General features: G+C 45.2%; 1 protein-coding gene across 1 annotated transcript in view; it reads left to right on the forward strand.

Moving 5' to 3' along the window:
• Window positions 1–380: 380 nt before the first annotated feature.
• LOC136562610 (ubiquitin carboxyl-terminal hydrolase 12-like) overlaps window positions 381–24,995 on the forward strand; it is a 31,041-nt gene continuing 6,426 nt past the window's right edge. Inside the window, exons 1-7 of the mRNA XM_066559541.1 lie at window positions 381–469; window positions 14,121–14,201; window positions 18,890–19,103; window positions 19,878–20,104; window positions 21,296–21,372; window positions 22,183–22,266; window positions 22,881–23,078. Of these exons, the coding sequence (XP_066415638.1) occupies window positions 422–469; window positions 14,121–14,201; window positions 18,890–19,103; window positions 19,878–20,104; window positions 21,296–21,372; window positions 22,183–22,266; window positions 22,881–23,078 (929 nt within the window). The 5' untranslated portion in view covers window positions 381–421. The remainder of the gene's footprint in view (window positions 470–14,120; window positions 14,202–18,889; window positions 19,104–19,877; window positions 20,105–21,295; window positions 21,373–22,182; window positions 22,267–22,880; window positions 23,079–24,995) is intronic.

The raw sequence follows: 24,995 nt of genomic DNA on the forward strand, positions 1-24,995 counted from the left end.
CCATTCCCATTCCCACTCCCATCCCGTTCCATTCCCATTCCTGTTCCCATTCCCGTTCCCATTCCCATTCCCATTCCCATTCCCATTCTCATTCCCCATTCCCATTCCCATTCCCATTCCCACTCCCATCCCGTTCCATTCCTGTTCCTGTTCCTGTTCCCATTCCCAATCCCATTCCCATTCCCATTCCCATTCCCCATTCCCCATTCCCGTTCCCATTCCCATTCCCATTCTCATTCCCCATTCCCGATCCCATTCCCATTCCCATTCCCCAGCTGGTTCCCCCCGGACCGAGCATGCCTCGGAACGCTGGTTGCGCGGCGCAGGCGGCGCGGTTTCGGCGGCGCACGGGCCGGGCCGGTTATCGGGTGCGCAGCTGGCGCTGTCAGTCGCGGCCCAAGATGGCGGCGGCCGGGGGCGGATGGAGGCGCTGGTGACGGTGCGGAGACTCGCCGCCGTCTGTACCATGGTGAGAGCCCTCGGGCCGCCCGGCCCGCGCCGCCGCTCCTCAGGGGCTCCCGGCCTTGTGCCCCGCGCTCAGCGACGGGGAGAGCCCGCGCTCCGCGCCCCGGCGCCGTGCGGGCAGTTCAGAGCCATCGCTGCGGGAGGCCCCGCCGCCGGCTCCGGGCTCTGAGGGGCCGGAGCGGAGCGGCTGTGCCGGGGCAGGGCGAGCGGAGCGCGGGGAGCCGCGGCCGGGCTGAGCGCGGGTGCCGGCCTGGCCGGGGCTCGCAGGGGGTTGGGATAATGGGGCTGAAATCCCGGTGGGAAAGGTGCTGGAGGCTCGGCAGGAACGCGAACCCGGCGCTCCCGGTGGGTGTGTCTGCCGCCGCCCGTGCTCTGAAATGTTTTTCGGGCCGGTGGGTGCTGCCTTTCGCAGAGAAAAGGAATTATCGAGCATTAATTGGCCTTGTGCCCGGGTCGCAGTGGGTTGTTGTGATAACTTGAGTTCATTTTAAAGCTCGTTCTACTCGTTTGTCAAAGCTCTGCAGTCGCTCCACGTGCATGCGTGTACCGGGACCGTCCCTGCCGCCAGCGAGAGAGGCCGGCTGGTAATTGCATGATTATGCAGAATTTTTAATGAACCTCCGCTGCTGTGTAAATAGAGCCTGGAGTGGCCGGGCTGGCGCTGAGCACGGCTGAAATACCTGAGCCCGGCCGTGGAACAGCCGAGCTGTGCCCAGAGAACCTTCTGGGAGGAGCTCCGTGCTCCCAGCCCCGGCTGCAGCTCCCAGAGCCAGCAGGGCAGCGGCCCGGGGGTGCCCACTGGAGCAGTTTGGTGTTCACAATCCCACCTTTTCATTGCTCAGCTCCCCTCTGCAGCCTCCACACCAGTTCACTGGCTCTCTTTTCACCTGTGTGGGACAGGAGCAGGATTTTCCTACTGTTCCATGCAGGTGCTGCCTCCCAGTGTAAGTCCAGGCCCAGCTGAAGTGAGCCAGTAAAAACTGACCAAAATGCTCAGCTCCAAACTGGGGATTTGCAGCCTCACACCCCTAACAGGGGAGTCAGGGAGACATTAATCTTTGCTTTTCAAATCCCTGGCCATGGAGACCTCCCTGGAAGTCTTTGGGAGAAGACTTCCCAAGACTTTCTCCTTCCCTAATCTCACCAAATGGGTTTTTTCTGCATAATTTGTATTTTTTAATTGCCATCACAGACCCAGTGAGATGAGGGCCATGAGAGGTGAGTCAGGAATTTGCTGAGGAGTTCTGCACCCAGAGGCAGAGATTGACTCAGTCCCTGGAATATTTTGGGTGCATTCCTGAGAGCAGCTGGCTGAGTCTGGGACTGGGAAGGCAGAGCATGTCCCTGGGACTATGCAGCCACACCTGAGCACATCCCTGTGGGACTTTGGCATTTTTGCTCCTGATTTTGGTTGGGATGGTGGATGGAAGCTGGGCAGGTTCTTCCCATTCCCCTCCTGAGGTTCTGGGAGTTCTTTTCCAAGAACTGCAGCAGCTCTGGGGAGGCAGATTCTCCCCATTGTGTTTCAAGTGGAGAATTTGCTGTTTCAGTTCTGTGCAGAAATCCTAAAGCAGTGCTAGTAGCACTTAATAATTGCATGAAAGTGGCTTCCAAATTTCTTAATTAATGATTCAATCAAATGCTGTGAGATCTGTCAGCATCAGTGTTTTAGGTGCATGTGTAGCTTGGCTAAACTTACTGTCAATATTAACATTTGTTCCCTCATCTAGCCCAGGAAATTAAGGTCTGGGTGCTGTATTTTAGAACTAGATCAGTCTATTTGCATGCCCAGCAAGTAAAAATACTGTTTGGTTTGTCATAAAGGTAGATGAAAAAGCTGAGCCTTCTTTTTAAAAACATTGAAATACATGAACAAAGTCCCTTTGGGAGCTGCTTTCTTCAGGACTATGCTAAACTGTAGTGATTGTACAGAACTTTACATATTTTTTTAGTAAAATATGCAGTTTTTACCAGCATTTCCAGTCATCATCTGTGCTCCAGGCTGGAACAGTGAAACCCAGGTTTGTGACATGGTCAGACTCTTCAGCATCACAGGGACTGCTGTTCCTGATTGCTTCTCAGCCACTCCATTCCTCTCCAATGTCTCTTTAAAAATGAAATTCCAAGCTTGAGCTCATTCCAGCCAGTAATGAGGTTGAACTTGGATCATCTCCCCCTCCCTGAAATCACTTGCCCGTGGATCAGCTCTGCTGTGCCTCAGGGTGGTGGCATTTCCTTGCTGGGAGCACTGTCCCTTTTCCAGGGTTTTGATGCCTCAGGTTTGAGCTTTTCTATTTTTCAGGTTCTGTGCTGCTTTAGTGTGTGGGTCTGGGCTTTATGTTATGGGATGGTGAGCGCAGGGAGACAAAACAATTCCTGCTCCAGCTGGGACCAAGGACAAATGATCCAAATCTCAGCCCAAGAGCACAAACACCGTGGGCTGGAGAGAGAAAAACAAGGATGGGACTGCATGGGCTAAAGCTGGAATGGGACAATGAACTGCAAGATGCAAATGGAGCAGAACTGATCACAGTGAGAGACCCCATGACCAGTCAGGGATTTTTGTGACCATTTTGGTTCATCTTGGGTGCAGCCCTGGCTGGGCTCTTGTGCTGCCCAAGGTGCATCCATTGAGGAGATGCTTTTAATAAATCCCTGCTTTATTCTTTAGCTCTGTCCAGCCTCTGCTCAGCTCAGCCTTCCCAAGGCCTCAGTTTCATCACATCCCTGTGGCAGCTCCAGCCTGGCCAGGACTGGGAGCTGGGAGGCAGCAGGGGTTGTTCCCTGGGATGTGATTCATGGCTTGGGGAGGCTGTGGCACCACGTGGGAAGCACAGCCATGGCCAGGAGCCACTGCCCCAGCTCTGCCTCCCTGGCACCAGCTTTGTGTCCCAGCCCTTCCCTCTGCTCTGGGCTTTGGGGGTTTTTCCTTCTGTTTGCAGGCAACTGCAAGATTGGGGGAAATGGCTGCAGAGGTGGAAACAGAGAGCACTGCTGAGGCATTTTGCTTAAAAAATCTACAGTTGCTGTTTCAGAAGTGTTCAAAGGGGGGTCTGTGGGTCTGGGGTGAGCAGGTGCGTCCTGGTTCAGGGCAGATTTGGGAGAGAACCCCCAAAGGGCTCCTCTAGGAAAGCAGATTCAATCGGCCCTCCCCCCAAGCAGTCCAGGAGAAAATTCCTCCTTGGAGAAAAGTGGAAAAAACCCCACAGTCCAGAGAACTTCCTTGCCTCAGCAAGCTAAAACTAACTAAAAGCAAAGGAGAGCTCTGTCCCACTGTCTGTCCCTCCACAGACAGCACAGTCCAGGAGCAGGAATGTGGAGGAGTGAGTCCCCCAACCTGGGCCACATGTCAGCCTAGGACAAGGTGGGAATTCTCTCTTGGCTGAGGAGAGTGAGGAGGGCAGAGTTCCCTGGGTCTGACTGCATCCTCTGACCCAGGATGTATTTTCTGTGCTCTGAGGCAGTTGTAGAACTGAGTTTCTGAGTCAGAACTCGAGGATTTTGATGAATTGACAGGACTTCTGGAAGAGGACACCAGAACTTGAGAAGGGAGCAAGGTGCAAAGCCCAGAGCTGGGCTTTTCCTCTCTGGCAGCTTGTGAGCAGTCTGTAGTAAGCTGTGAGCAGAATATTGTTTCTTGTAGGCAATTAGGGCCACTTCCTCTGGGTTCATGTCTAATTGTTGGTCAAACCAGTAGGACATGCCTGAAGAACTCCAATCCAGGCTACAAATTGGGGGTAGACTTACACACTCTGAATCAGGACATAATTATTGCCTTCAGTGCTGGAGGGGAGCTGGCTGCAGCATTTTTAAGTGCCACATTTCCATTTGCCACCTGAATAATTTACACTGGGCAGCTCAAGCAGAGCTGTGGTGTCCCTGGTGTGGAATGTCACCTCCCTGCTGTCACCTGTAGCTGTAGGACTTTGGTTTGGCTCTATCAGAGAATTAACATTTATAGCTTTTATTTTTATCACTGGTAGAAGGGAGTGTAGAGCTGGCTAAGCAGATTTCTGTCTCCAGCAGTGCTCTGCTTCTTGACTGACTTGTTAAGCTGAAAGAAACCAAATATTCATCTTTGCACTTAAAAGCCAGAATAACTGAGAGTAATTGTTTTAGGGGGAAAAGAACTACATAACCCTTTGCAAATCAGGGAGGAGGTCACGTCAAGGTTTTCCCACATGCTGTGTGTGATGGGTGTTTATTGCTGCAGATTTGGGGCTTCTGACAGTTTGGGGCTGGAAGCAAAGGAGGCTGCAGTTCAGGTTGGACCACCCAGGTTCCCTTGGAACGAGCTTTGGGATTTTACAGGAGTCCTGAATGCCTGAAGGAGCTTTTGTGCTGTTCTGGTGTCTGCTTTGACTGTCTATAAACTTTTAAAATGTCATTCTTTAATGACATTTCTCTCAGGAAAATGAGAGATCATGAGAGATCCCAGTTGTGTTGTGCCATGGAGTTGGGGAAACTGGTCACTCCGTGGTTCATTTGTTCAAAGTAGACACTGATTTTATGAGAGGACTTGTGCTTCAGAGCTGCTACCGTGTAAAAATGAAGTGTGAATACCTGGGGAAGGATGCAAAAATACCAGAGTGTAGCTTGTTCAAGATGTGCTCTGTTGTTGAATCTCTGCTGTTTGGTTCATTAATCAGGATTTAGAGCAAATGCTTTTATTGCCTTGGAATTCATGTGTTTACATGCACATCACTTGCTGTCTTGTTGCCATTAAAAAAGAAATGGCTTTCAGTGCTTGCTCCAGCAGATGTCAGTTTGGGGGATTCCTGCACTTGCTGCCAAAATAAAGGGCAGCACTGTGCATCATTATGGTTTGTTTGTATGTTGTATTTTCTATTTTCAGCTCCTTTTATATACTGAAAGTGGGCTTGTAAAACAGATGGGGAGAAACTTTGTTGTGAAAGGACAGGAGGGAATGGTTTTGAACTAAAAGTGGGTTAATTTAGACAAGAAAGGATGGAATTTTTTTCCCTTAAGGGTGGTAAAGCACTGGCACAGGGTGCCCAGAGCAGCTGGGGCTGCCCCTGGATCCCTGGCAGTGCCCAAGGCCAGGCTGGACAGGGCTTGGAGCAGCCTGGGACAGTGGAAGGTGTCCCACCCTGGCAGGGGGTGGCAGTGGATGAGCTCTAAGGTCCCTTCCAATCTAAACTATTCCATGATTTATCCACTTAACCTCTCACACACTGAGTTGTGAATATATCTCCCCATTCAGATCCATTGATTGGTCTCACAGCTGAGTTTTACAGCTCTGTGCCTGTGTAATAGCTGAAGTTATAAATGAAATATTAACCTGTTTCTAAATCTTTGCTCTCCCTCAGCATCCACTTCCTCACCCTCCACAGCATTGTCCCTGCCCTGTTTGATGTGTGAGGCTCCTGATAAAATCTCCCTGCCAGCTCACAAAAGAACAATGCTGGTAAACACTGGGCCTTGCACAGCTGGGAGCTGTTTGTGTTTGTTCTCTCGGGGAGCTGCAGAATCCCTGAGAGCTGAGCTGGCAAAGCCTCCTCTCCTATGTGTGTTACTGGGTCACTGCAGCACCACGAGGACACCAGGAGTCTTGGGGTGGAGAAATCAGGGGGACGAGCTGGGAGCAGTGCTGGTGTGGGAGGCAGTGGCTGAGGAAACTGGGATGGACTGGGAGCAGTGCTGGTGTGGGAGACAGTGACTGAGGAAACTGGGATGGACTGGGATAGACTGGGAGCAGTGGTGATGTGGGAGGCAGTGACTGAGGAAACGGATGGACTGGGAGCAGTGGTGATCTGGGAGCCTGGGATGGACTGGGAGCAGTGGTGATGTGGGAAGCAGTGGCTGAGGACACTGGGATGCACTGGGATGCACTGGGATGCACTGGGATGCACTGGGAGCAGTGAGATGTGGGAGGCAGTGGCTGAGGACACTGGGATGCACTGGGATGCACTGGGATGCACTGGGAGCAGTGAGATGTGGGAGGCAGTGGCTGAGGACACTGGGATGCACTGGGATGCACTGGGATGCACTGGGATGCACTGGGAGCAGTGAGATGTGGGAGGCAGTGGCTGAGGACACTGGGATGCACTGGGATGCACTGGGAGCAGTGAGATGTGGGAGGCAGTGGCTGAGGAGGGGAAGGAGCTGCTGCCAAAGGTCAGCCCTGAGCAGTGGTTCTGGTTTTCCTGCCCTTTTCCCAGCATCCTTTCCAGGTGTTTTTTCCCTGGAGCCCGGCTTTGCTGTCTCACTCACAGAGCATCAGCTGAGAGGGTTCCCAGGAGCTGGGCCCTGCTGTCCTTTGGGAGTGTGGATCCCTGCAGGACCAGCTCCTCACAGAACAAACACGTGCTTGGAGGAGTTCCCAAAGCACCCTGCCTTCATTCATTTAAACCACTCCAATGAAGCTTCCTAGGAGGAAATTCCTTTGGAAATGCAGCACTTTGGAGTTTCTCTGGGTGCCATGGCAGCAGTCAGGGTGCTCTGTGAGCTCTGCTCCCTGCTGGAAACGGGCACAGCCTTTCCAGGAGGGAGATTCCGTGGCATTTGGAAGGTGGAGCCTTGGATAGTCTGTGACACTGCTCCTTTCAGGATTATCAGTTTGTTTGGAGTGCTTATGCAGGCAAAGTGCTGCAATCCAGGGCTCAATTTACAGTAATTTGTTATGCCTGGAACACAGACAGCCTTCCCAGATCTGTGAAAAGGGATCCTTTCAAACCTAGCTGACAACTCTTTTTATCTGACTTCAGTGCTCAACAGCCAAGGAGTTTTAAAGGATGGGGAAAGCAACATCTAATCTATGTTTACAACCTCAATCGGCTCCATTTCCACTTCCCCCCAGGGTAATTTTAATAGTCCTGAAGCTGGAACTATTATCTCAGCAAATACAGCAACTGCAGGCAGACTTCTGCATCAGCTCATGCAGATTCCTTTGCTGCAAAAGTAGCTTCTTAAAATTTATTTTTATTTTTTTTTTTTAGGTTTTAAGTAGCTCTGGCTTGGCCTACTTGTTCTTTTCCTCCCTTTTTGTTTTGATTTGTTTATTCACTCTTAAAACAACTCCTCAGCAGTTGGTTTAAGCAGCTCCTCTAATCTGGAGTGCTGCACATGGTGTCCCTGGGAGCCTTTCTGCACAACCTCAAAGCTGCTTCCCAGCTCCTTGAAACCCTCAATCTTCTGCTCCTCTCATTTGTTCAAATCCAAATGAGTCATTAGAGAGCAAGACTTGTGCACCAGGCATGTTCTGGACACTGAAATCCTGTCGGTTTTTTCCCTTTTTTTGCCTTTCTTGAAGGAAAATGTCTTTTGCAGGCAGGTGCTCAGTGGGAAGCAGCTGGTTCCAGTCCAGGAGTTAGAATGGTGTGGAGTCCAAGCCAAATATCCTCAGGGATTTTATTTCATCAGGTTTTTACTCCAGTGATGCTACACAACTCCTGGGTGTGCATCCAGCTGCAGGGAAAGGTTAGAGATCCCCTGAGTTATGAGCCTTTAATTCCTTCACTTGAACTGAATTAGATTCATTGCAAAAAAAGAAATGCATAAAAATCAGGTAATTTGAAATTAATATTTTGTACTGAGCTAAAATAATAGTAATTATCCTTAAAGAAAGGCTGAATCTTCCAATTTGTATTTATGGAGAGGGCTTTAAATTGATAGTTAAAATTGAGCTAATGGAATTGATTGGTCTTGGGTGTGTTTTAGACAGGCCTGAAGCAGCTGAAGGGTGGAGGCCAGCATGGAGAACTGCAGTTTCAACAGGATACAGTGAACAAATAGAACATTTTCTGAAATTTTGGGACACACATCCAGATTTTAAAAGTTCTCTTCTGACAGTCTGCAACTGTCCACAAATGAACTGCAAATGGAGCATCTGTTGGGGTGTGTGCATTTATGTGTGTCCATCTAAAGTAGTGGAGTGCCCAAAATAAACACAGCAGACTTTAACCAAAAAAAAAAAAAAAAAGACTCCTTGTAGATTTTGGCAGGATTAATTTTGAAAAAAGACCAAACTGTAAGTTTGTAGTTGTATTTTTGAAAAGATTGGAAGGACTTCACCATTTCAGTTAATTCCCTTGTACTTGAAGCAGCTGCTTCATCCCTGTTAAAAACCATCAATTAAAACCTCATGGGGCATTTGTTTGACAAGTCTTTCTGAATTTCTGTGTCTGTTAATGACACCAAAGAAATCTTGAGTATTTTTTGTCATTACATTGAGCCAGTGGTGGTTATGGAATGGCTCTAAACCCACTGGCAATTCAAAACCCGTGTAATTAGAGCCCCTCAGAACTTGTCAGGGGTGAATGCCATGAACTCTGAGGGCAGTGGGATCTCCCCACTCCTGACTCCTTCCCTGCTTTGTGGGTTTTTCCCTCATTTTCCAGCTCACTGTTTGCTGAGCAGCAGCACAGCACTGACCTGATTATTTTGACAGGAGCTCAGAATAGCACTGAGGGTCCTGCCCCAGAGTTGTGCTAATTTTGGTCCCTTTTTTTCCCTGGAGCTGCAGCAGCAGCTGCTCCATGCTCAGGTCTCCTCACACCCTTCTCTCTGCCTTTCTAACCATCCCCACAAGGGCAGAGTTACCTCCAGAGCACAGAAAGCAGATATTTGGGAATGGAAATGGGGATTCCAGCCAAGTGGGAAAGTGTGAATTCAGGGTAAAAAAAATGGGTAGTTTGTAATAACAGTGCACTAATTGTCAGCCAGGGTTTGTGGTGGATCAAGATTTCACTGCAACTCAGTGAAACTCATATTGCTGAGAAGGAAAGAGGCTCTGACTTGAAGCAGGAACCACGAGGATGCTGGAAATGTGGAATTCTCAGCTGACAGCAGCTCCTGTTCTGAGCTGTGGGGTTCTTCTTAATCACTCCCAGCTTTTATTCATCCACAGCTTCACCAGAACTCTTCAACTCTTGCCTGATTGCAATTTCTGCCATAAAGCTAATTCAATATAATACAGAATGAACTGAGCACTCCTCTGATTCCTGGCAGATAAGTGAATGCAAACTCTGAGCTTTTGTCTGTAAGAATAATTACAAATCCAGTAAGTTTAAGGTCACCAAGTATTGAAGCCCTGTTGTTTGATACATTTCCAGTTTCTGAAATCAATTAAATCTAGGCTATGCAAAATACTCATTTTCTTTGCAGAAATAGGATTTTTTTTTTCTTTTTTGCTAAGAAGAGGCAGTAATGCCTATTATCCTTCTCTATGATCTAGTTTTGGTGCTGCAGTGGCTAAGAAACAAAAGTCTACTATTATTTATTCCACTTGCATGTTGCATTGAACTGGAAAGAAATCTTTAAGACTTCTCTAGTGAGCAAAAATCGCTCAGAGCTTACAAGCTGGAAGAGTTGATAGATCTCTCTTCTGGATTTGATGGCTTTTTCAGTTAAAATTTCAGGAGTACTGTGGGATCACTGCCTCAGTTTGGCTTGGTTAGACAGCTCCCTCAGGTAAGGGGGTTTGAAACTGCTCCTTTCACATCCCTTTGCTTTAAAAAATTCACCAGAACTTGCCTTGAGTGTTCTCTGGGTAGGTATTAGTTTACCCCAATGCTCTTTTCTCTGTATCTCATCCAGCTCTGAGCATGGAATAGAATCCCAGAATCCTTTAGGTTGGAAAAGACTTCCAGGATTATTGAGTCCAATGTGACAGTCCCCACCTTGTCACCAGCCCAGAGCACTGAGTGCCCCATCCAGCCTTTTCTTGCATTTTAAATCCAGATATTGGTGTGATGTCCCTCACTGTGTTGGTATAAAAAAGTGAGGAAAACTTGAATGTTACCAGTTCCCTGTGCTGTTTTTTGGTACTTCAATATTTGGTATATTCGATTTTTTAAGGGTGTTCTTTGTCTTTTCAGACATGAAATGTTCATGGATAGAGCCTTCTTTTAATTAGCTGATATACATAAAGTAAAATGACTGCAGCTGTGACAGGAAATATTTTCTTGTTGTTCTTTGGGGGTTTTCTTGGCCATTTTTAGCTGTGTGTATTCCTGCTGAGGTGGTGATAGTTGAGATGGGCCAGGCAGTTTTTCATTTTCCTGTTTGACTGATAATTGCAGAGCTGTGGAAGCACAGCCAGTTCTGTGAGTGGGCTGTGAGCAGAAAAGGGAAGCTCTGAGACAACACTTGAAATCCAGGAATTTCCAGAAAATGGAAAATTCTGCTTACAAGTGCTGAAACTTCCCTTGTCACCTCCCCACCACTGTGGAAGACCAAATCCACATCTCATGCTGGAAGTCAATCACTATTACCACGTGGTTAAATGAGAAGTTTTCCTCCTGGGGTAACTGTGTGTTGGACAAATCTGGGTTTATTCCTGCTCACAGAGCTGAGTTTGATGGTCCTGAAGCAGAGCAGCTCCTGGGGAGCATTTCCTTGCACCTCCCAGAAGTCAGGGAGGTACTCTGGGGTTGGTAAAACATTCATTTATTTGCCTTGCACTAGCAGTGAGAAGTCATTAATCTTTATCTTCAGCTGTATTTTAGTTTTTAGTGTTCTTGCTTAGCTGTTTTATGCCAAGCAAACTCTATTGCTATGGATGAAGGATTTTTTCATGGCATTTCTTGTTGCTCCCACAATATGTCACATAGTTCAGCAAAACTGTATTGATTTTCTGGTGGGTTTAGGTGTGCAAAGTGCCACAAGATGCAGAACACTTTGGCTGTGGCACCACAAAGAGGAGAATTTAATTAATTCCCCAAATAACAAAATTAATTTTCATCTTATGTACACTTCCCACTTTGGTTAGATTTTTAATTCTGGACAAAATGTGACTTTTCTATTTCCAAAATGATGAGGTGTGGATTGTTTCTGGTGAGGAATTATTCCTGTGATCTGTGACAGATGGAAGACTCTTTCAGCTGGGGTGGGCAGAGGGATGTGCCACCCGTCAGAGTGACAGCAAAGCCTCACTGCAGCAGGCCATGGCTCAGGCTGGAGCAGGTTTCACTGCCCTGAGTTAATTGCTAATTGTTAATTGGCTTGCAGAGATCCCTGACTGGGAGGAGCTGGACTTTGCCTGCAGTTCTGGACCTTACCCCAAAACGTGACCAAGTGGTGCCCTCCCCATAAAGTGAATTTCCCCCATGTCCTTGTTCAGTGCAGCTCTCCTGGACATTGACTCTGTGATGAATCATCTGTGATTCTGCAAGGGAGTTCTTTTTCCCTGGAACACTGGGCACTGCATTTCCTGGAACTTTTTCTCTATTGAATTTGCAAGTTTGCATCTTCAGAGCTATTTATGATTCATCTCTGGGTTTTTGTTTGTTTTTTTTTTTATTCCTCCCACAAGTGCTTTGAGTCCTGTTTTGGTTTTTTTTTTAATGATTTTATGAATTGAAAATATTCTCTAGGAAGAAACTTTAGAATCATCACAGAATCCCAGAATTGTTTGGGTTGGAAGGGACCTCAAAGCTCATCCCATTCCATGGGCAGGGACACCTTCCACTATCCCAGGTTGCTCCAGCCTGGCCTTGAACACTCCCAGGGATGAGGCATCTACCACTTCAATTGTAAATAATACATTAAATATAATTAATATTAATTTGTTAAGGAAACCTTAATTTTTTAATCTGCCTCTGCAGTTAATTTACCCAAATGTATAAAGTTTGGGCAATAAATACAAGGAAACACTTGGGAAAAAATTCACCAGTGACCTGTCAGGTTAAATGGATACAAGTTGGTGGTGGCTTGGTTGACAACCCTAGTTTATGGCAGGTTATTCAATTCTTTATATCATAGCTTTATTCAAAATTACATTTTGAATAAAACCATTCTTTTGGTTTTATTTGTTTGTACAGATATTTATTCCATGTGCTGCTTTCCAGCTGGGTCATTTGGGCTCTCAGGTTTCACTGGTTTTGGAGGTTTGGTACCTCCTTTAATGGGCTTTTCTCCTAATAAAATACTGGAGATCATGGAGGGGCTGAGGAACCTCCAGAGAAATTGAAACTGAACTTCCCAAGCTCTCAGGGTTTACAAATCCTCCTTTCCTAATCTCCAAACATGCAGCATGGAAGAGCAAAACAACCTCAGCAGGAGCCAGTTCTGATTTCCAGGCTGAAAATTCCAGAATTTTCCCCTCCTGTGCATTTCCATGAATTTTGGAAATTTTGAATTTTGAATTTTACAGCATTTCCCAAAGGCAGTGTGGATCAGAGCAGAGGAAGTGGAGAGCTGAGGTAGCCCAGGAAAGACCCCTGGCAGCAAATCCTCCTCGCTGATGGTTCTCCTTTCATTTTAGGTTTGATTTGGGTTTTATTGAGGGCAGATATTGGAGGAAAAAGAGCTCCTTGGAAGCAGGGAATGGCTGCAAGGAAACAAATGAGAGGAGCTGCCTGAACTGGCACTGATGCCTCAGAAATGCTGTGTGTAATTGCTGCTTGAGCAGGCTCTGCTTGTAAATCTGTCAGCACCCTGGCAATGTTGGGTGGGGTTTGGAGTACCCAGTTCTGAGCCTGCCTCCTTTTATCTGCTTTGAGAACTGGAACTCACTGGGAATCTGATGGGGGACATCCAACTACAGCTGTTAAACCAGAATCCAGAATTGTTTCTTGGTTTCTCTCCTGGTTTTTAGGAAATTTTTAGTTATTTCTCTGTTAAAAACAATCTGGATGGAACTGTCCTTACTTGCTTGTGGTTTATATTAATAGGGAGCTGGTGGAAATGTTTGCTGAGCAATTGAAAAGCATTGGTAGCTTCAGGGGAAGAAATCAATTGAGTTTTGCTGGACTGAAATGTTTGGTTGAATGTTGTTCTGAGGTGTCTGAAGGTGGCTCACCTGTGCAGGAGGATTTCTGTTTGGGCAAGGTTAGAATTGCAGTCACTTGGGCATTTAAAACAGAATTAGGAATCCAAAGTGTTTGGATTCTGCACAAAGGAGCTCAGGAATGTTGGAGCATCAGCAAGAAGCATTAAAGAACAAGGTGGAGAGGAATGAGGGAAGGAACCAAACCCCAGGTATTGCCATCCATAAGGGGCTGGTGGATTGAAAACGGAAAGAGATGAAGAAACCACTTTGAATATGAAGTGGAGCAAGTTAAAATTAAAAATAAAGCATTGGAATGCTTTAGTTGTTGCTTTATGTGCCAAATAAGAGCAGTGGTGGTTTTCAGTTGTATCTAAAACAGCAAATTCCACCCTCATTGTACTGCTGGAAACTCAGGGAGTGTCAAAATGCACTGTGAGCTTCACACATCACCTTGAAATGAAAGGTAACCAAGCCACAGCACTTTCAGGTGATCTGTGGTAAAACTCTTCCTTCCATTCTTCTGGGGATTTGTAATAAAAATCTTCATTTGTCCGTAGTATTTTGCAAAATAAAGCTAGAAAAAGACAGGATAAGTTTATTTTTACAGTGCATTCTTGACTAAATTAAGTTGCTGTTTCTAGATCACTGTGGCCAACCTGGTGTTTTAAGTGAGAACAATTAATTGGGATAATTTTTAAAGAAACTCAAATGTAGCAAACCTTTCTGGTAGATCAGATTATTGATTTTGGCTGAGGGAGTTGAGATTTTAAATTACATCTTGGTACATTTATGATAATAAAGCTTCACATTCATTTAATTCTGACAAAATACTGATTTTCAGTGGAAGTAAATTATTTCCTAAGCTTTGGGGGGTTTTTTAGGAAATTTCTATTTTCCCTAACATAAATATTGTTTTTTGTAGGGCGCCAATGCCTCTGCTTTGGAGAAAGAGATTGGTCCTGAGCAGTTCCCTGTGAATGAGCATTATTTTGGCTTGGTCAATGTAAGTGAATTTTGTATGCTTCAAATGCTGGGTTTTCATTCACATCCTAATTTGGAGCTTAACAGGATTCTCTCAGAACTTGATGGATGAAACTTCTCACTTGGAGTGGGACTGAGCACAGACACCACATCCTGCAGTGTGCTTATTAACCAAGACAGCATTTCATCTGAAACACAGAAAAATAAATGTATTTCTTGTAAAGTCTCTGAGAGAACTCTTCCTCCTCCACTACATTTTTAATTCTAAGATTTTAATATTTCGCTGGAAAATTGGAAATAATAAAGTGTGTCCATTGTTCATATGCTGTTCCAGAGCAGATTTTCCACTGATGCTGCAGTGCAGGGGAGGCTTTAAAATTAAAATGTGTTACTTTTTAGTTCTAAAAACATCCCTCTCGTGGGAGGAGTGGAAGTTTTGTGCAGGAGATGAATGACATGGACTGGGTGGATATTTCCTTCGTGTCGTAATACTCCTTCTGGATTTTTGGTGTAGCCATGAACCCTCCAAAAAGCTGAATTTTTGCAGTTTGTGTGGCTGTGGGGCAGCAGAGCTGTGCAGAGGATGTTGATCCTGGTGAGTTCAGAGCAGCAGTGGTTCTGTGGCATCCTATTCATGATGGGAAAATGCAATTTTGGCAGAACTCACTAGAAACAATTATTGCTGTGTTCTGGTCGTCAGGGTTGTGTTGAGAGCTGGGAGATGCTCCATGTCTTCACACACCAAGTAAGGCCAACTAAACAGTATTTATTGAGCTCATTAGAGACCCAGTTAATTGACTCTGTGTGGGTTTCTAGCAGTTTATGTTTCACACACCCAGCTGTCCAAACACCCAGAATTCTGTTCCCTACGTGGGGTGCTGGTGGCCGTTCCAGAGCTGCTGAGGTTTGCACCAGAATGGCAAAAATGGAATTGTGACAGAAATAGCAGAGCACTGAATGGAGTGAGGAGGAAAAACAGCATCCTAAAAATAACCAGAATTATTAGAACCCCATCCATTCTCTGGTTTGAAGGACAAAACATGGCTAACATTGTTGTGCTTCATTGCATGCAACTGGGTTCTTGAGGGTGGTGTTTCCACACTGTTGTTCTGCTGAGCTTTTTCTGAAGTTATTTCTGGTTCTTTCATGATTTGGAATTAATTGGAGCATTTTAAAGAGGACAATTCCATGCCTTCAGCATCAGTGCTGTTAAATGTGTGATTGCACTGCAAATACAATCAGGTGTTGAACTTGTGGGCAATGGAGGCCAAAACTTTGGGTTGAATAGTTATTTAATTATTTATAGTATAGTATTTCAGTATATTTTATATAAAATAGTATATTTTTATATATATAAAATATATTTTATAAATAGTTATTTAATTTTTGGATCAATGAGTTAAAGCAACCTGACTCTGTTAAAATGTATCTAAAGCCACTGCAGAATATGTGGGAAACTTAAAATAGTTTATATTTACTAAAACCTAAGAGGGATGGAACAATGGTGTCATTCCAGAATTTCATCTCAATTTTCATTTTAAGAAGCTCCTATCTTCAAATAAGCTTTCAGAATTAGGATGGCTATTTTGTGTTGTGTGCAGATTTATTTAGCATGATGATTCTTTGTTTTTCTAGGTCACTAACAAGCATGTGAGTGATTCTCTCTCCTAATTCATGTGTTTGTTTAGTTTCCATATATATTTTCCTCGTGTCAATAAGTTTTAGCTGTTGTTCCCTGTTGTTTGCATATGGTATAAATCAATGTTACTGGAGCTATAATCTGTGACCTTTAGAGCTGTATGAATGAAGCTGTTCCTTTTCTGTTTCAGTCAAAGTGATTATTACCTTGAAACCACTCTGCTGCAGTCAACACCCCAAATTTGGGTGAACAGTGACTATGTCTCAGTGTATCACCTAAAACCAGTTTGCTCTACAGACAGATTTTTATGTTTTTTTGCTTTATTTAAAATATGTTGCTCTTGGGGTGCAGAACCTCGTTACCAAAATATCTGGGGGCTGAAAACCCAGAATTTGTGTCCCTTTTTGAAGCAGCAGCAGCAGCACAGTGGATTGCAGAGCAGCAGCTCTGAAGCCATGGTGTGTTGCTGTGGGTGATAAGCTGATATCCTGGTGTCCTCCTTGCTCAGCCAGGGGGAGCAGCCTCTGCAAGGCCTTATCTGTGCCTGACACTGCCTGCACACAGGCCAAACAGCTGCTCTGGGCATGGCCCTGCATCGTGTGCTGCTCAAAACATTGTGTTATAAGCAGGAAATATTGGTTTTATTATTAATTTATAATAGGTTTTGCTCCTGGGATTGGCTCAGTTGGTCAGAGCAGGGTGCTGGTAATGCCAAGGCTGTGGGTTTGATCCCTGTATGGGTTGCTCACTTTAGAGTTGGACTCAGTGATCCTCAGGGGTCCCTCCCAACTTAAAATACTCTGTGGAATTTTTTATTGATTTATTTAGTATCCTTGCTAGCTCTCCCCTCTCAGGATGATGAGTTGTTCTGTGTCTCCACAAATTTTGATTCTTTGCTGAATCCTTAATTACTTTTTCTGTGTATTCCCAGCATCCTGTGAGTGATGCCTCCTCTCCCTACCCTTGCTGTCACAAGGCTCAGCCTTTCCCCCCGTTCCAGGCAGTGTTTCCCCCCATTCCCCCCATTCCAGGCAGTGTTTCCCCCCATTCCCCCCATTCCAGGCAGTGTTTCCCCCATTCCCCCCATTCCCCCCGTTCCAGGCAGTGTTTCCCCCATTCCCCCCATTCCCCCCGTTCCAGGCAGTGTTTCCCCCATTCCCCCCATTCCAGGCAGTGTTTCCCCCATTCCCCCCGTTCCAGGCAGTGTTTCCCCCATTCCCCCCATTCCAGGCAGTGTTTCCCCCATTCCCCCCATTCCAAGCAATATTTCCCCCCATTCCACCCACTGTTTCCCTCCATTCCTCCCATCCCAACCAATGTTTCCCCCCACTCCAGCCAGTGTTTCCCCCCATTCCAAGCAATATTTCCCCCATCCCAATCAGCATTTCCCCCATCCCACAAGCAGTGTTTCTTTCCCCCATCCCAGGCAGTGTTTCCCCCCCATCCCAGGCAGTGTTTCCCCCCCATCCCAGGCAGTGTTTCCCCCCCATCCCAGGCAGTGTTTCCCCCCCATCCCAGGCAGTGTTTCCCCCCCATCCCAGGCAGTGTTTCCCCCCCATCCCAGGCATTGTTTCCCCCCATCCCAGCCAGTGTTTCCCCTTATTCCAACCAGTATTTCCTCCCATTCCAAGCAGTTTCCCCCCACTCCAAGCAGTGTTTCTCTATATTCCCCCCATTCCAAGCAATATTTCCCCCCATTCCAGGCAGTGTTTCCCCCATTCCCCCCATCCCAACCAGTGTTTCCCCCCACTCCAGCCAGTGTTTCCCCCCATTCCAAGCAATATTTCCCCCATCCCAACCAGCATTTCCCCCATCCCACAAACAGTGTTTCTTTCCCCCATTCCAGGCAGTGTTTCTTTCCCCCATTCCAGGCAGTGTTTCTTTCCCCCATTCCAGGCAGTGTTTCTTTCCCCCATTCCAGGCAGTGTTTCTTTCCCCCATTCCAGGCAGTGTTTCTTTCCCCCATTCCAGGCAGTGTTTCTTTCCCCCATTCCAGGCAGTGTTTCCCCCCATTCCAGGCAGTGTTTCCCCTCATTCCAGGCAGTGTTTCCCCCCATTCCAAGCAGTGTTCCCCCCTATTTGAACCAGTGTTTCCCCCCATCCCAGGCAGTGTTTCCCCTCATTCCAACCAGTATTTCCTCCCATTCCAAGCAGTTTCCCCCCACTCCAACCAGTGTTTCTCTATATTCCCCCCATTCCAAGCAGTATTTCCCCCCATTCCAACCAGTGTTTCCCTCCATTCCTCCCATCCCAACCAGTGTTTCCCCCCACTCCAGCCAGTGTTTCCCCCCATTCCAAGCAATATTTCCCCCATCCCAACCAGCATTTCCCCCATCCCACAAGCAGTTTTTCTTTTCCCCATTCCAGCCAGTGTTCCCCCCCTTTCCAGCCAGTGTTCCCCCCCTTTCCAGCCAGTGTTCCCCCCCTTTCCAGCCAGTGTTCCCCCCCTTTCCAGCCAGTGTTCCCCCCCTTTCCAGCCAGTGTTTCCCCCCCATCCCAAGCAGTGTTTCCCCCCCATCCCAAGCAGTGTTTCCCCCCCATCCCAAGCAGTGTTTCCCCCCCATCCCAAGCAGTGTTTCCCCCCCATCCCAAGCAGTGTTCCCCCCCTTTCCAGCCAGTGTTTCCCCCCCATCCCAAGCAGCGTTTCCCCCCCATCCCAAGCAGCGTTTCCCCCCCATCCCAAGCAGCGTTTCCCCCCCATCCCAAGCAGCGTTTCCCCCATCCCAAGCAGCGTTTCCCCCATCCCAAGCAGCGTTTCCCCCATCCCAAGCAGCGTTTCCCCCCCATCCCAAGCAGCGTTTCCCCCCCATCCCAAGCAGCGTTTCCCCCCCATCCCAACCAGCGTTTCCCCCATCCCAACCAGTGTTTCCCCCCCATCCCAACCAGTGTTCCCCCCCATCCCAACCATGTTCCCCCCATCCCAACCAGTGTTTTCCCCAGTAAATGAGCTCTGCCAGGTGACTTCTCCAGTTTCACTGTGTGACATTTGTAATGAACTCTGTTCCTGTCATTCCTTTTTGGCAGCCCTAATGCAAAGGCCTTTGTTTTCCCTGTGTTCTGTTTCTGACCAGTTCGGCAATACCTGCTACTGCAACTCCGTCTTGCAGGCCCTGTATTTTTGTCGGCCCTTTCGGGAAAAGGTTTTGGCATACAAGGTGCAGCCTCGAAAGAAGGAAAGCCTCCTGACCTGCCTCTCTGATCTCTTCAACAGTATTGCCACACAAAAGAAGAAGGTGGGAGTCATCCCACCCAAGAAATTTATTTCCCGCTTGAGGAAGGAAAATGGTAAATGAAGAAATGATTTTTTTTTAATGCATATTTAAGGATGTCAAATGTTAAATTCAGGGATTTTTTTGGAGTAAAAATTGTCAAGTTTTAACAGGTTTCTTGGAGATTTTTTGTGGTGTGAAGTTCACCACCTGTGAGTTGTCCTTATCTCAGTGTCTGTGTTTCTAGACTTGCACATGTCCAGATATTTCACACTGGCCTGGTGCTCCCTAGAGGAACAAAACACACTGCAGGTCATTGCTCTCATGAACTCTCACAGGAGACCCAGCCACTCATAGCCTCTTCCCTTGCATTTGTGGCAGGATGAATTCCTTAGGATCAGAGCTGCTGTTTGCTGAGGAAAAGTTCTGGCTGTTGATTTCTCCTCTCTGCTTGAACTTGAAAAGATAACAAACTTCCAGTAAGGGATTTTTGCCCCTTGGTGCTGGATTTAATGAATCAGTGGCCCAAGGCAAACACATCTGAATTTCTTTATTTATCTCCCTTTCCAAAGAAAAGAAGAAAAAAAACTACAAAAAGCCCCAAACCAATAGTGATTTCTTCAGTTCTGAGAAATGGCCAAATTAAGTTTCTTTAAGGGTATTTTTCAGCTGTGTGTTTCTTCTTCCTGAGGATAATCATTGAGAGAACAACAAAATGCAATTCTTCCCAAACTCACCAGTGCCACCAGAGCTGTGTAACAGGGGAGAGGAGGGAAGGGAAAAAGCCACAGTGACCTGGTGTTGGGAAGTGTCTGTAGTTGTTCATTCTCCTCCCTGTCTCCCTTTGCAGAATTATTTGATAATTACATGCAGCAGGATGCACACGAATTCCTGAACTACCTACTGAACACTATTGCTGACTTGCTGCAAGAGGAGAAGAAGCAGGAGAAGCAGAATGGGAAGCTCCAGAATGGCAGCATTGAGAGTGAAGAAGGAGACAAGGCTGATCTGACGTGGGTCCATGAAATCTTCCAAGGAACACTAACCAATGAAACCAGATGTCTTAACTGTGAGGCTGTACGTGCACCACCCAACCACTCCTCCTTAGCTCTCTCCCAGCTCCTGGATTGGTTTCCCCAACACTGAGCACCCTTTTTCATTCACTAGGGTAGATGAAATTGCACTGTCTCTATTAAAATATGGAGCATAGCCTATTTTAGGACTCTATGTTCAAACCAGTGCTCATTAAGGTATGTTGCCCAGAAAAAGCCCAGTGTTTTCCCTGTTTCTCCTCCCTGTTTCCATTGAGGCAGCTGCACTTGGCTGACCCAAGCTGCCTTTTTGTCTCCATGTTATTCCCTGTGTCAGTGGCTGAGAGTTTATGTTGTGTTCCTACATGAGAGTTGCTCTTAATTTAACTCTGGCACGAACTGAGTTGCTTGAACTGGAATTTTGTGCTTGGTGCTGGTCCTTGGCCACTCTCTTTGAGAGCAAAAAAAGTGGCATGAATTCTAGAATTAGAACCACAGCACCTTCAGACCAGGGATTTGTAGTTTGTCATATGCTCTGATTTAATAGTGCTAAAAAAAAAAAGAGAAAACCCAGATGGGGAGAGAAATAAAAAACCCCAGGAGTGATTACAACAGAAAAGACTGCTCTTGGCATTTAAAATCTAAAGTTATGGCTATGTGGTGAGGAGAAGCTCTAAAAATGACATTAATAGGATTCTGTCTCAAGGTTTTTGCAATGAAATGTGACTGTTCCACAAATGGAAAGATGGTTTTCCTCCCTGCTAACCCATTTAATTGAGGAGCCATCTGCCTGTTTCTGCCTTGCCTCTGAGTATTGACTGTTACACCCTGAAATGCAGCAGAAAGCTGCAGCAGGCTGCAGAGAAAATGGAATGTGGTTAAAACCTCTCCAGTGAGAGCTCTGGGTGGTTAAAACCTGGCTTTGCCAGTGAAATAATCAGAAATGCCTTGAAGTCTCAAGGGGGAAGAGATGTTTCATGAGGAAGTGTTTGGGGTTTTGTGCTTTTTTCCGTGGGTTTTTGGATTTGTTTTGTTGTTGCTTTTTTTTTAATGCTCCTCTACAGATTTTAACACCACATCAGACTATTTAATCACTTTTAGTTTACCTCAAGAAAAGGCCTCTTGGTGTACATGTACATTTATTTTTAATCACATTGCACCACTCCAGAATTGGATAAAAGAAATCTGCCAGCTCTAAATTGTTACCAAATATCTCCTCTTATTATTTTTTTTCAAGGTTAGTAGCAAAGATGAGGACTTTCTGGACCTCTCGGTTGATGTGGAACAAAATACATCAATTACACATTGTCTAAGGTAAACAGAATTCTTTGGGAATGGAAAAAATACCTGCCCTGGTCAGGAGGAAAGAGCCTGGATTAGTTATTCTCTGTAGGTTTTGACATGAGGTAAAATATTGTTAGTTTTGGAAGGGTTCTTAGTGGGTTTTAGTATTTAATAAATGCTAGTGGTAGATAAGATTGATTTTCACTTTCTTTTATGGGGATTTGAATTTGTTACATCACATAGCCAAGCTCTATCAAAAATAAACATGCAGTGTTTGATTTCACAATAAATTCTTGATTATTTTCATATTCTTACTGAATTTCAGTTGCCTGGCCCTGATGTTAAGGGTCAGTTTAGTTTTTCCTGGTAGACATTTGCTCCATGTGTTTGTCTGCTAGATCCAAGGCTTATCAGCTGCTTGGATATTTAATTTGCATCCAGCATCTGGCTATTTAATAGCTGATAATGGATCTCTAATTGCTGGGAGCTGAAGGATCATCCAGACTTTGCTACTTAATGGCTGGAGATGTGAACATTTAATTTCTGCCACTAAAGAAAACATGGAATGGCTACTGATGGAAACAAAACTCAATCACCTTCTTGCTGTTTATTAGCTTTCCTAGCCAGAAAATAGGCAGTTAATAGTGTAAATTCCAGATTTTTCCAGCTGAACGTTGATGCTGCATGCCAGGAACGAGACAAATACACATCAAATGGCTCTGGGAGCACCATGAGTGAAAGGAGTTTCATCCTCTGTGTGTTGTTTGGGGGTTTTTTTCAGCATTTTCAGCCTGGATGCTCTGGAATATCCCTGCTTATGCCACTCTCTGATTTCCACAGGGGATTTAGTAACACTGAAACTCTATGCAGTGAATACAAATACTATTGTGAGCAGTGCCGCAGCAAACAGGAGGCACAGAAGAGGTAAGGGCCAAACATTCAGGCTGAGGGAGATGTTCTCTCTACATTTCTGGGCAAATACACCTGGTGGATTCAGGCAGAGAAAAGGTGAGGTTGTGTAGGTCTGTGTTTGGTGAAGAAGTGGAGAGACCAAGTAACTTCATGAGGAGATTCATTCTGGGTTTCTCCCTGAAGAGTTTCTATCTGCTGTTTCCAGACATCCACATTTTCCCCAGTTAGCATTAATCAGCTTAAAGCCCCTGGAAAACATCCCATCTGCTTTGTCTGGGAGCACTGGGTACAAAAAAATCTTATTTCTCCCCTCAGACTTGGTCACAGCCAGAGCACCAACACAGATTTATTCCAGCTCTTTCTTCCCACTGATGGGTAAAAAATCAATATTTTCCTGCAGTTGTTTTGCATTCAGATGCCAGTTGTGCTGTTAATAATTTGGAATAAATATTGCCTGTTCTCACTAAGAGAGAAAAAAACCCTATTTTTTTTATTCTATCAATATTTTGGATTATACGGGATTCATTTCATGGCGCTTCCTCATAAGGAAGATATTCTTGAACAAATCTTTGTCTGGAGTGATTTGCTAACCCTTCCCCTTTATTTCCCACATTTTTGTGCTCCAGAATGAGGGTGAAGAAGCTGCCCATGATCCTGGCTCTGCACTTGAAGAGGTTCAAGTACATGGACCAGCTGCACCGCTACACCAAGCTGTCCTACAGGGTGGTGTTCCCCCTGGAGCTGAGGCTCTTCAACACCTCGGGGGATGCCACCAACCCTGACAGGATGTACGACCTGGTGGCCGTGGTGGTGCACTGTGGCAGGTACCTGTGCACATCCCCTGCCTCTCCTTGGAGTTCTGAGGGGATCCCTCACCCCTCTGCTGCTTTATGACACTGCTGGGCAGTGCAGGAGCACTGGCAGAGCTGCTTGGATAGAAGTATTTCGATTTTTTTTTTTAAATGTATTTTTTACTAGGTTTTTTGCTATTCAGTTTTATATTTTTACTGTCACTTTTTCTAGGTCTGGACTGAAGGCACTTGAGGAGGTAGCTCTTGTTCAGTTCAGGTGTTTATTATTTCTTATCAGTGAAACAGCCTCACAACCATGAGTTCTGCACCTTTTCATTAGAAGGCACAAAATGACCAACTATCTCTTGTTCCAAGGTCTTTTAAGACTAAACTCTCCAATTAAAAAAGAACACCTAGATTATTTTCCCTTTTAACCCAATAACTGATCCTAAAAGTCAGCAATGAGGACTCTTCTGTCCAATTGCAAAACATCACCCAAACCCATGAAGAAGAAGGTGAAGAAGAACAACCTGTGTCCACCCTAAAACCTCCATCTTGCTTCATATTTATTTCTATATTCTAAAACCCCAAACTCTGAGTTTTCCACCCTATGACATTACACATTTCTAACCAACTGCACACCCACAATCCCAGGGCTATCAATCAATTTTGGAAGTTTTCTCCACAGCCTCAGGTCAAATGCAGTGTTCTCTTGTGGCTCCGTGCCTTTCAGCCCAGAAAATTTAAAATTCTCAGCATCCAGGGCTCCAACATTTTACTGTTTTAAATTTTACTTTTCAGATTTGTCATTTTGTGTCATTTGTGTCATCTGCACAGTGGCACATCAGACAAGTTCTTCCTTTGAGCTGTAGCAAAGAGCAATCATTAAAAAAACCCAAAACAACTAAAAACCCCAACTCTAACCCTGCTTTCCAGGAAATCTAAATGGAACAAAAAAGAAATCTTGGAAAAACACCTACTGAAATAGAATTAAATTCTATTTTTCATCTTGCTGCTGCCTAAACCCTTGAAGTTTCTTTAGAAGCTGGTGCCATCATGTGGAATAAACTGTGCACTGCTGGGTTTCTAAAATATCCTTATTTTCTTCATTAAATTTTAGTTTTAGCAGCTTCAGTTCTGGTTTTAAAAGCAAAGAGGAAAAAACTTCTGAGCATTTTAGAAAAAAAGCCCTCATTGAAGGGAAAAAATATTTTTAACTGCCTTCAGGAAGTGTGAGTTTGAAAGTAACCAGTTATTACAGCACATAAATGCTTTGAAATATCTTTTTGAGGAAAAAAAACTGCTAATAATGAATAGATTTAGTATAAATAAACTTCATATAATTCTAGATTTTTGTTGTGCAGTTATAGTTATATATAATTTTTATCATTTTAGGATCTCAGGCAATGCATTTTCTTGTGTAGTTTTTATTTGCCATACCTGTGCCTACACTTACGTGTTTAGATAATGGTGATTAATAATTCAGATTATTAAATGGTTTTCCTTTTTTCTTCAAACCTTTTATCCTGTGTGGGGCTTTTAGGATTCCTGTAACTCACCTCCTCTCAGTTCTTACTGGGAATTTACCAAAGGCTTGAGATTAATGAGATTTTCTGAATATTTTGAGTTCTCAGAACTTGTTTGAAATATTTTGCACATAGGGTTTTACTTCAGTTTAAATTTAAATTAGGTTTAAATTCAAGTTTAAATTTAATTTTATGTAGTTGCCCTAAAAAAAGGAATTCCGTTCTGGGAATTGGAAACTTCCACTAGAAAAGTGGGAAGGGCTCTCCCAGAGGGTCTGGCTGTGCTCAGGTTAAACCACACTGAGAACTAAAGGAATTCCTGCTGTGAAATAAAATAATTCAGAACTGATTTAAATCAAAATTTCACAGTGGTCAAAATACTCAGCAGTGGTGAATGCAACACAGGCGAGATTGAAATATTTTT

This window comes from Molothrus aeneus, chromosome 14, assembly GCF_037042795.1.
Source record: "Molothrus aeneus isolate 106 chromosome 14, BPBGC_Maene_1.0, whole genome shotgun sequence".
NCBI classification, from domain to species: Eukaryota; Metazoa; Chordata; class Aves; order Passeriformes; family Icteridae; genus Molothrus; species Molothrus aeneus.